General features: G+C 48.0%; 1 protein-coding gene across 1 annotated transcript; it reads left to right on the top strand.

Moving 5' to 3' along the window:
- Window positions 1-2,294: 2,294 nt before the first annotated feature.
- LOC1272406 (transcription factor btd) lies at window positions 2,295-10,016 on the top strand. Its single transcript, XM_061646647.1, has 3 exons — window positions 2,295-4,845; window positions 4,971-5,365; window positions 6,678-10,016. Exons 1-3 carry the CDS (start codon window positions 4,774-4,776, stop codon window positions 8,737-8,739), a joined length of 2,529 nt encoding a protein of 842 aa, XP_061502631.1. The 5' UTR covers window positions 2,295-4,773; the 3' UTR covers window positions 8,740-10,016.
- Window positions 10,017-12,568: the final 2,552 nt, after the last annotated feature.

Genomic DNA, 12,568 nt, shown 5'->3' with positions numbered 1-12,568 from the left:
GAGACGCCCGTAAACCTAGTGTAAATAAAATGTTTTTTTTTTTTTTTTTTTTTTTTTTTTTTTTTTTTATAGTCTAGATAGTTGGGGAATTTAATATTTTTTGATGTCCGATAAACAATATTCTGATTAAATAAAGAAAAATAGTAGAAAAAACGACAAATTTCACGTTTAATTTCACTGGGACTCTAACACGGGCTTTAGGCCTGGGTTACAGCTCCAGTGAAATTGATCTTACAAATTTGGGAGTTTCTGCTACATTTAATTAAATATTACTCAGAATATGACTTATAGAACACCAAATGAAAGGATGTTAAATTCCTCGACTATTCAGACTGTAGAACATATTGAAGTAATAAATTAAATGAATTTCCTTGTTGCATTCCCCGCTGGTGTTCACAGTGAAACAATAATGTTCAGCGGGAAATACAAAGGAAATGCATTTTATTCATTATTTCAATATGTTTTTACAGTCCTAATAGTTGGAGAATAGGACATTCCGTTCTTTTGATGTACGAGAAAACCACATTCTGATAAATATGACATGAAATAAGGCAAACACAACCCAGAAATTTCACGTTCACTTTCACGCAATGTCCAAAACGACCTTTAGCGGCAGCTCATGGCTGCTGTATGAGGCTCTCTGTTGGGCGTATTTTGAGAAAGCAACCAACGATCAACGCGATGTCAGTCAATTTGTTGAATTAATGTAACGTATCTCGCATCCAATTCGATACCCGCCGTAAATGGTTGTGACAAATAACGCTGCCTCATGCATACGTTAGTGTTGGCGGCTTACTGTCGAAGGAACACGCCGAATCCCGAAACCCACGCACGTCCTGTTTCCAGTTACAGCTGGCTGGATTAGTGCTGAAGATGCTGAAGTTGGACTTTTTTTTTTTAGTTCTGATCCAATATCTTTTTCTTGCCCGACACAATGAACATCCTTGGAATGTTGTTCGTAATTATCGTTTCATTTCGGTTTGCCTTCGCATTTTCCAGGACAGCACCGAAGCGACATCTCATTTACCGGGACAAAAGGGGACAAAGGAAAGGATGGGGACGGTTCCTCGGTTGTTTTCTCTTGTTGCAGTGTGTTCTGTCTTTCTTTTTCTATTTTTTTTTTTGGTTTGCTAAATACAGAAGCGTCTCCATTCGCTACTATGTCGTAATTCCCGCTGTCGACGCCAGGCAAGCTGCTTTGAGGCCGCGCTGGACCAATAAGGGGTTCCAGCCCATCAGTAAGCCCATTTTTTTAATGTTAACAAAGCAAAACAAAAAATGTATGCAACGCGCACGCACGCACGATGCGCATCGTTTTGTGTGTGTGTGTGTGTGTGTGTGTTTTTTTTTCACTTCGCCAATTTCCGCGTTATCCTTGCTGCAAAACCGTTGAGCTCGCGAGCTGCGGAAAATGCGTGCCTACGAGAGCCCTGTGGCGTGTGATTGTTTGTGTGCGTGTGTGTGTGTGTGTAGTAATATGATGTTTTGGTGTCGGCTCCGCCCTCTTAAATACAGAGATTTGCGCGATTGGGCCCGGTGTATTAGCGCACGCACTCACAATGGAGCACACACACACACACAGCCAGACAAGGTAAGGGGTGGGGGGACATGCAAGGGGAGGGTACGGTGGTGTGTTAGGCCTTTTGGGATTCATCCCGCTCCCAGTTGACGCGGCGAGGGCTAGCAGGAGGATGCTGCAACGGCGGGAGAAGGTCACTTCATTCTGTCGCGCTAATCCTTCGCCTCGAGTCCCGCGTCGTGAGCGAACGAGACAGCGAGTTAAGAGCGAGCCCGAGCGATGGTGAGAGCGCCTGTCTGCACGATCTTGTTTTTTTTTCCTTTTTTTTTTTTTTTGGTTAGAGCGACGACGGACTTAGAAAACCCCTCGTGATCCGCTTTTCCCGCTACATCTCGCTCACTCTCTCATACGCGCGCACACAGCCACACAGGCTAAAAAAGCACACCTCCTTAGCCTAGTTTTGGTGCGAGCTACGAGATAATTGCCGTCCCGTTTACCCGCTCGCAGCCTCTCGCCAAACCCCTGGAAGCAGCCGCGAGCGGGGCCACGAAAGGGGCAAGCGAGATCCGAGGTTCGGCGCACACTCTCCGACGCACCTCAGCCGCTCTGTGCGTTAAACCTCGCTCTCCACCTCACACTCTCACTCTCTCTCTTTCTTTCTATCATTCGCGCGCGCACGTTCTCTCACTCGCTCGCTCGCGCGCGCTCTCTCTCCCTCTCTCTTTATCTAACGCACACGCCCAAAGGCACGGGATAAAATGAACACAGTCCCTGCAGTCGCTCGCACCCCGGGCGCATATCTCACTGCGCTATAGCTCTGTTTCGCTCCTTTAAGGTCGTGTAGAAACGAGTAGGAACGGCCCAAGCAGGGAAAAGAAGGAAGGAGGATGAGAGATAGAAAGGGACAACACACACACAATAACAACAAAAAAAATCCAAAAATCCTCACACAGTCGAAATTCGTCAGTCGCCGGATGAGCGAAAAGCGTTTTACGCTGGCAAACCTATAATTAGTCGAAACGTGCCCGTCGTCGGTTTCGCATTGCCTTCTCTCTGTCCGCAGCAGCAGTACTGGCCGTTCGCTTTTTTTTCTGTCGCTACATTTGTGTGTGTGTGTGTGTGTGTGTGTCCTACGAGCACGCATACTTACGTACCTTGCTGGCGAAGAGACTAGTGAATATACATAGACACACACTAACAAGCCCTTGTTCCGTCCTAGCGGGTGTGTTGCGGGTTCAATTATTTTGGCGTGTGTGATTTTGTGTGATTTTTTTTTCTCCACTTCAACCTTGTTGTGATACACTCATAAGTGGATCATCCCATTTCACCACTACGCGAAAGACTAAAAAAAAACAGTAAATCGACAAAAAAAGTGAACATTACCGTGATCGATCCTCAGCCGCACCTTGGTGTACTAGGAAAATTCGCCAAAAGAAAAAGAAAAAGAAACAAAACAACAACACAAAACCATGTGCGGTGCAGCGTCTCGCTCGCTGTTCCCCGGAATTTGGGTGGCTTACCTGGCAGTGTGAACAAAAAGAAGCCGGTCAATGCTCGTGCGTTAAACAAAAAAAGAAAAAATAGTGTCCCAAAAAGAACACCAGCAGCAGAAAAAGTATGTAAACAACGATCAACGACGCACGAGGCAAAAACGCAAAAAAAAAGAAAAAGATAATCAACCTCACCCACTATCAAACACACCCGCGTGTGCCATCCTGTGCGACAATGCTGTGCCTGTGCCCGTCCGTCCATCCGTGTGTGTGTTTGTATTAAATGTGCGTTTAAATGTGTTACATTTAGTCGTGATTAGTGTCGATCGACTACCGCAAAAGGAAGAAGGACCACTAAGAGAGAGAAAGAGAGAGAGTTAGAGCGGGAGCGCGTGAATGCGGGGCAAAGTAGTACGTGCGTGCGTGTGCAAACGCCTTTTCAACGCCCTCCCCCTTAACGCACACACACACAGTGCTTCCTCCTTGCCGGAGGGAGGTGTTGATTTTTGTTTTAGGGGCGAGAGAGAAACGAAACGCACAACCCGACGACCAAAAAAGTAAAAATAAAATTAAAAAAAAAAAAAGTACACCCATCCCTCCAATCTCTGCGAGTGCGCGCGCGTATGTGTGTGTGTGTGTGGAAAAGAGATAGAAGAAGGACACAGGGGCACAGGATTCTTTTTTGTATTTTGTTTTTCGTCGCTGCTCTGGCCCAAAAAGGGTCTGGGGTTGTGCGTACGCACGAAAGCGCGTCCCGATTGCCGAACGGCCCCGAACCAAACGCCTCGCAAGAGTGAGCGAGAAGGAGAGAGTGTGTGTCGGAGAGAGCGCGCACAAGGGCGATCGTACACGCGGGCAAGCTGCCCGAGAGCGAGAGCGCTACTACCCGGTGCGAAAGAGAGCGCGCGCGCGAGTGAACCAGCAAGAGCGAGAGCGAGAGCGAGCGCGGGCCCCGAGAGCGTGCGATGCGAGCGCGCGGGTACCGGCAGCAGCAACTAATGAACGCCGTTCAGTGAGGCCTTAATAATAGTGTTTAGAAGTGGTTAATTTCGGCTTCAACCGCTCCGCGAGGCAGGTCACAAAATATCGCACCAAGCAGCAGCAGCAGCAGCAGCAGCAGCGCCTCATCATCAACTTTTCGGGTCACCACCGTTTGGAGTGTTTGGAGTTGTTGGAAGAGCGAAGCAAAAAAAAAAAAGCCCTCCTTTCGGTGTTGTCGTCGTTGTTGCAAATTACGTGCAAAGCAACGGCGCTTTAAAAAAAAAATAGGTGGGCGGCAGGGGAGTATACGTGCGTGCCTGTGTGTGCATGTGTTTTTATCGGTCCATGTGTCGCCACCCCCTCAACCCGTGTGTGTGTGTTGTCGGCCGTATGTGCATTTGTTAGTGTTTTCCGGCGTGCTTCCGGTTCCGTGTGTCCTGTCCCGATCCAGTCGACACCAAAGCTCCTTGTCGCGTCTGTGTGTGAGTGTGCGGTAGTGTTTTGCAGTGTGGCAACGGGCAAATGTGTGTCACAGGGCGCAACCGAAACTGGAGCTAATAATCCCACCAATCAAACTAACAACCAAAACCACAAGTCGCCGCGAAGGAACTTTTGCCCCCCCAAAGCAACTGGAGGAAGGGCAGTGTGCATGTAACATGCCGATAAGTGTGGGCAGTAGTAGGAGTAGCAGTTTGTCAGCCCCCCGTTTAATGTGTGCAATTTAACGCCCCCGAAAGCGACGCGCGCACCCCAAAAACACACACACACACAAACGGCCACAAAATGATGGCATCACCCAGCTTCATGACGCAGTATCACAATCACCAGTGGAACAACGGCACAACACAAAGTCAGGTAGGTGTCCTTGGGTGGGGTGGTTTCAAGCTGTTCGCGTTGGAGCAATTTCTGGACGGTCGTGTTTGCGGGACTCATCTTTGCGAATAATTTCCACTAATCCCCCTTTGTTGTCTCCCTCCCAGTTGTCAGCCTTGAACATCCTGCCATATCAGTATCCGCCGCAGCCACCGTCGGTAAGCAGCCTCGGCTCGGTCGCGTCCGTCGGTTCGGCCGGCCTGTCGCCCACGCAGTCGATCGCGTCCTCGAGCGGGGCGGCCAGCAACAGCAGCAGCTTCAGCGCCGTCGGTGGCCCCGCCGGCGGCCCCACCCATCACGGGCCGGCGGCTGCGATCGCGCTCAGCACGGCGGCGGCCGGCGGGGGCTGTGGCGCCGGCTCCTCCAACACGGCCAGCCCGGACGTGACGGTGACGACGGCGGCGGCGGCGGCTGCGGCCGCTGCGGCCGCCTCGAGTGCGGCCGCCGCCTCGTACGGCTTCGGGATGGTGCAGCAGTCCGGTGCGCTTGAGATGACCGCACGGTAAGTCACAAAAGTCACATCACACACACAAACACATTGAAAATCTCAAGTCCTAACTCGCCGCGCAAAGTTCCCCACAGAAAAAAAGACCTCACCGAAGGAGTGTTGGGTATATTAGATTCAGAGTCATACATCTGAATGAAACTTTGAAATGATTCAATGAATTTGAATCTCGGTAGGAAAGATTCATGAAACTCAAAGATTTATGAATCTCGAAAGATTCATACGTCTCCAAAGATTCAAAGAGCTTGAGCATCTTCTTATCATTCTTCTTAGCGTAGAATCCTACGTGATTATGCCAGTATATAAAAGCATTCGAGATTTCTTGGTACCACGCTGCCAGATAGTCTGTGTTGCTACGGGGAAACGGGTCGATGCGGGACTTAAATCCACAACGGGCATGTCCTGCTTGTTAACTACACTGTACCATGGGATCGCAAAAATTCAATATTTTTAAAATTATACATCGCTAAAGATTCATGAATTCCTGGTGATTTATGAATCTTTATGAATATTTACAGATTCATTCAGATCTTTCGAGATTCGCGAATCTTTATAGATTCATGGTTTCTACGAGATTTATGAATCTTTAGAGATTCGATTCGAAATTCGAATCACTCATCACTGAATGTTCTTATGAATTAATCTCTACGAAGAGAGATTCAGGACTCGCGGACTCATGAATCTCGAATGATGCATACATCTCGAAAGATTCCCAAATCTCCAGGGATAGATGAATCTCAAGGGATTCATAAATCTCCAAAGATTCAAACAGCTTGAGCTTCTTCTTATTCTTCCTCTTGGTGTAACAACCGACGTGGTCATGCCAGCCAGACTTTCGAGACTTCTTGGCAAGTACCACCCAGCCGGATAGTTTTGTTTTTGCTTCAGGGGAGTCCATGCGAGGCATGAACCCATGACAGGCATGTTGTTAATCACTAGATTTACAATTCCCTGGAGATTTATGAATCTTAATGGATTCATGAGCCTTACAGATTCATATATCTTTCAAGATTCGGGAATCGTTCGAGATTCCAGAAACTTTGGAAATTGATGAATCTTCAAAGAGTCAGAAATCATTGGAGGTTAATAAATCTTCAAAAATGTATTAATCCTTGGAGAATCATGAATCCTTAGAGATTTTTGATTTTTTTGGAGATTCGATTTCGAGACTCGATTAATGATTCGCTCGAATTAATCTCAACGAAAGACTCATGAAACCCGACAACACTAAAACCAAACAAAAGAAAACCCCCCGTTTATTTCGTGCCTTTCTTTCTTTTCCTCCTTCCCTCCCCTCACACCACTGCAGACCGCAAGCAATGCACTACCCATCGTACGCATCGTACAGCCCGGCCAGCTACTACAACAACGTCAGCATGGCGACCAGCCCGTGGTTCGCACAGGAAACGATGTACGGTACGGCGGCCGGCTGGCACGGGGCCGCGGCAGACGCGTACGGCCTCAAGCTGGAGGAGTACTCGCACCAGACGCAGGCCCAGCGCCGCTGCGCCCGCTGCACCTGCCCGAACTGCATCAACGAGCTGTCCGGGCTGCCGCCGGTCGTCGGGCCGGACGAGAAGGGCAAGCGGCAGCACATCTGCCACATACCGGGGTGCGAGAAAATCTACGGCAAGACGAGCCACCTGAAGGCGCACCTCCGGTGGCACACGGGCGAGCGGCCCTTCCAGTGCAAGTGGCTGTTCTGCGGCAAGCGGTTCACGCGCTCGGACGAGCTGCAGCGCCACTTTCGCACGCACACGGGCGAGAAGCGGTTCACGTGCACGATCTGCAGCAAGAAGTTCATGCGCAGCGACCATCTCGCGAAGCACGTGAAGACGCACGAGAACAAGGCGAAGAAGATCGCCAAACGGTCGGAAAAGCTGGAGGAGGCGAAGCAGCGGCGCGAGGAAACGAAGCTAAAGTCGCTCGAAACGGCGGCGGTGGTGGTGTCGGTGGGCGCGAGGAAGCTGCCGGCGGTCAGCAGTAGTGGCAAGCTGCCGCCCGCCAAGCGGCCGAAGCTCGCCGGCGCCCGCGAGGATACCGCCCGGCGAAGGGAGGACGACGCGACGGAGAGTGGTAGCTTGGAGCAAGGGCAGCAGCAGCAGCAGCAGCAGCAGCAGCACCATCACCACCATCATCTTCACAGCAGCCAAACGTCCGCCTCGACCATGCTGGAGGACATCAACGCCAACATACGCGTACCTGAGATCAAGTCGGAGTATGGCACGACCGGCGGAGGCGGAGGCGGGATCGGTCTGCTCAATGTCCTGACGCCGCCTCCGACCGGCAACTCGCCCACGTCGTCGAGTACGGCTGCGGCGGCCGCCGCGGCGGCTGCCGCTGCCGCCGCCGCCGCTGCCGCGTACCAGAACTACCACCACCATCACCACCATCACCATCATCATGCGGTGGCGGCCGCCCACCACCATCACCACGCGTCCTACTTCCAGAGTCCCTTCTTCCAGGCGAGCGCGGCCGATGGTGGTGGCCCGGGTGCGCCCGGGGGGAAGACCCACTTTGCCAGCTACGCGGACGGTGGCAGCTTTCACGGTGGTGCTGCCGGCAACAACCTCCGGTCCGCCATGGCGTCCTCGCTGAGCTGCGACAGCAAACCGGGCGTGACGGTGGCGAGTCAGCGAAGCGCCAGAACGACCAGCAGCAGCAACAGCAACAACAACACGAGCGGTAGCAGTAGTACCAGCAGCAGCAGCAACACCAGCAGTGCCATCGCCGAGCTCAGCAACAGCCTGGTGAAGCTGGAGGAGTACGCCAACGGGCACGGGCTGGGCGGCAGCCGGATCGAAGGAGGGGGCGTCGCGGCGGCCACATCCGGAACGGGCGAGAGCGACGGCAGCTCCAGCAACAACAGCAACAACAACACCCTCAACAACCACGTACTACCTCATGGGGCGCAGCTGTACCAGTCGGCGTCCCACCATTACCATCCTTACGCGGCAATGAAGGCGGCCGCCGCCGGTGGAGGTGGTGGTGGTGGTGTCGGGATGCCATCGTCCGCCTCCTACGGAAGCATATCGCCGTACGAGCAGGAAGGCGGAGGTGGAGGAGGAGGCGGCAGTCAACATCACGGATCATCGTCGGCCTCCACCTACAACATGATGATGAGCAACTACTCCCTGCATCAGCACCACCAGCACCATCAACAGCAGCAGCAGCAGCAGCAACAGCAACATCATCTTCATCATCACCAGCAACAACAGCACCAGCAACACCAGCAACAGCAACTTCTCAATCAACAGCAGCAGCAGCACCATCAGCATCAGCAACAGCTGCAGCATCAGCTACAGCTCAACCTGACGTCACAGCCGGCCGGCGCTAGTGCAGGTACCACAACGAACCCTCTGTTCAAGTAAGTCTTCAAGTAGGCAGGTCCCCTTAACACACCACCAGTGATATCAGAGAGAGAGAGAGAGAGAGAAAGAGGAGGGAGTCATATGAGAGAGTTCTGGAAGGTTCGTGTCCTGCTGGAAGCCCTCTAGCGTTTGAGGACTAAAGAAAGAGAGTTTGAAGGTACTACTAGACCACTAGAGCTCTCCACTCTTACGCTCAGCAGAGTTGTGCCTCAGAGCTATGTGCTACTAACATCACACACGCCGGCTCTCTTGCTTCCTCGACCTCGAGCTCGACCTCCAGCTACTCTACCAGCTCTAGTTAACGCGTGTGCCCTCTCAGGGACTTGCCAATGAATGTTCAATTTTCCACAAAACTTAATTCTCCCAAAGCGGGCGCGCAGAAACTTACGCTGGCGCTTACTAACGCACAAACACTGCTCCAAAGTCGCTGGCCGAGCTTCAAATCAAGAAGATAGCAGACAACAACAGCAAACACTCCTTTCCACACAACAAGTGTTCGATACAAATAATTTTGTTCCCAAAACAATAGAATAAATGCACTCACACACACACACAAACTGCTTTGAATGCTTGCGCTCCTCGAGAAGTCTTCGAAAGTCCAGGCAGCGAGTCTGCAACTGCCATCCATGATGGTGTTCGTGTGTACGTGTGTGTGTGTGTGGGAGGGCAAGTGTGAAATGAATTGTAAATAAAATCCTGTACAGAGAAGAACTTGCGACGTTTTTTTAGAGTGTTAAGTGAAAAAAAAAACAACAAGAAAAATCTCTTGAACGCGCTCTTTTAGCGAAACGAAAGTCGTGGGAAGAAAGAAAGGGCTCTTTCTCTCATTAGTGGTGGCAAGGTTTAAGGGTCTAAAAGATGCGATAAAATCTCAGTGCAAATTTATTATGTTTTTCGTGTTCCAATCAGCAAACGCGTGTGTGTACAGTAGGTCGAAAAGATTGTAATGTTCGTACAGAATTAAAAGTAAATCGTGTGCGTGTGTGTGTGTGTGTGGGAGGTGATAGGCAGAAGGAATGTTTTTGTAAAAAGGGCAGGGCAGAGCTACTCTAACCTAGTGCGCCTCAGATATTCTGACGGTTTTGTTTTCCAAAGAAATAGTGACGTTGAGGCAAAAGGGTCCGGTGCGCAAACTAAAACAAAACAAACGAGCAGCAAGATCGATGCAGTAGAGCCACACACACACACCCACACACACACACACGCTGTAAGACAGAGAGCGAGAGATGGTCCTTTCAGTTATAATTAATAAAAAAATCATGTTGTACAGAGAAAAAGGAGGAAGCCTAGTAATAAGAGGAAGCCGAATTCGAACACACAAAACGGTTATATTTAGACGGCAAACAAACAAAAAACGGGGTGAATTACTTTAAAGTTTATCTTATACATATAGACTATATACATATATTTATGGAATCACTTCCTCCAAAACCAACAACAAAAAACCCCTTCCTCAATCCCCTACCCCCATCGTCCCTTAGAGAACAAACGGTGAAAGTGCGCGCGCGAACAAACGTAAACACTGGAGTTTGCAAATAAAAACACGCAACAAAACCTCGTCACCTTACCCGGGAGTGATTATATTCTCAATGATGAAAAATAATAAAAATTACAATTTAATTTAAAAAAACATGAAAGCAAATTACATAAAAAAACACTGTGTAAACATTTTGGTGGTGGTGGTGTGCGAAAACGTCCGAAATGAGCCTTAAAAATGACACTCTGTGTGGTTCTGCCGGAAGATGGGACCGATTTAATGGATTGGTTTGCTTTGCGGGACAGTCAATGGGGCACTATCAGTGTCAAGGATTTGATTCGTATTTGTTTCCTACTTTTGTGTTTTCTGTTTTCTGTTTTCCTTTGCCGTTCAAAGTGCTCCAGTGTCTCTTCTAACGCATGGTTCATTTATAAATAAGCGGACTTTGTTTCAATTATAGCGGTTTATGTTTGCCCAAGTCGACTGTTGCGCGAGTGATTTAAAAGTGTAAAGAAACACAGACGACTGGTAAGGTGCAAACTAAGCGACGGAGTGGAACCGTGAATCATAAGCTGCAATTGAGAGTCGTTCGGAAACTCAAGGCTAATCCAAGCATCTCGGACTACGATGAGGCCAAAAATCTTAACGCCGACCGCTTCTACTGTACGGCGAATCCGACTCCGGTTTAAGTGTTTTCGAGCCAGTAAACATCCAAATCGAAACTTGAAACAACAAACAGTGGCCAGAACCCGGACTCGGAAGCTGTACGATCAAGTGCCTGACCAAACCGCATGGTTGCATTTTGATGGTTGATGAAACCTGCGTGAAAGCCTATTTAAAACAAATCCCGGGGGTAAAATTGTGCAAAGCCGATGCTCGCGGCAAAATACCAAGAGGTTTAAATTTGTTTTCGCCGATAAACTCGCTAAGAAATTTATGATTTGGCAAGGAATCTGCTCATCTGGTGGCAAAAAAAACCACCGTGTTTTGGGGTGAATAAAAATATTGATTGGTTAATTTAAATAAGCAAGAGCACCTTAAGAAACGAGTTATGCCATTCATTAGGTCTTATGATGACCCAGTCATGTTTTGGCCTGATCTAGCAAGCAGCCATTATTGCAAGGACGTGATACAATGGTACAACGATAATGGTGAGAAATTCATATAAAAAACACTGAATCCACCAAATTGCTCCTAGTTAGGACCAATAGAGCGATATTGGGCAATAATGTAACACAAATTAAAGAAAAAGGGAGTAATAACTAAAAAATATCACACAAATGAAGAATTGGTGGAATTTACATATTGCGGAATTTAAGTACATCAAAATGATCAATGTTTCGCCCACTAGAGCGATATTGGGCAATAATGTAACAAAAATTAGAGAAAAAGAGAGTTTATAACTAAAGAACATCACACAAATGAAGAATTGATGGAATTTATTGGCCAGAACAGTTTTGACCAATAGAGCGATATTGGGCAATAATGAAACACAAATTAGAGAAAAAGGGAGTAATAACTAAAGAATATCACACAAATGAAGAATTGGTGGAATTTACATGTTGATGAATTTAAGTACATCTAAATGATCTAAGTTTCGCCCACTAGAGCGATATTGGGCAATAATGTAACAAAAATTAAAGGAAAAGGGAGCAATTACTAAAGAAAATCACACAAATGAAGAATTGGTGGAATTTACTAGCCAGAACAGTTTTGACCAATAGAGCGATATTGGGCAATAATGTAATAAAAATTAAAGGAAAAGGCAGCAATTACTAAAGAAAATCACACAAATGAAGAATTGGTGGAATTTACTGGCCAGAACAGTTTTGACCAATAGAGCGATATTGAGCAATAATGTAACACAAATTAAAGAAAAAGGGAGTAATAACTAAAGGACATCACACAAACGAAGAATTGGTGGAATTTATATATTGAGGAATTTACATACATCTAAATGATCTAAGTTTCGCCCAATAGAGCTATACTGGACAGTAATGTAATAAAAATTAAAAAAAAAAACAAGGGAGCAATTGCTAAAGAAAATCACACAAATGAAGAATTGGTGGAATTTACTGGTCAGATCAGTAACTGAAGCTGCTGTGCGCCGGTTGATAGGCGGTATCAACAGTAAAGCTCGGGAATTTCTTAGAAAAAGTGAAGAATATTTTTTTAATATTTTTTTTTAAATATATTGTAACAAACCCTATGATTCCTTGAAACCACAGTTTTTCAATTGGATTAATGGTATAAAAGATACACGCAATGCAAAGGTGCTCCATTTCTAAATGATCTAAGCCTTCGCAAACGGAGAAAGGACGACGGCCTCGGCGGATGAGAGTGGGGCGACAT

This window comes from Anopheles gambiae, chromosome X, assembly GCF_943734735.2.
Source record: "Anopheles gambiae chromosome X, idAnoGambNW_F1_1, whole genome shotgun sequence".
Taxonomy (NCBI): domain Eukaryota; kingdom Metazoa; phylum Arthropoda; class Insecta; order Diptera; family Culicidae; genus Anopheles; species Anopheles gambiae.
The sequence above is the reverse complement of the archived record's forward strand: the minus strand, read 5'-3'. Positions and strand labels throughout refer to the sequence as shown.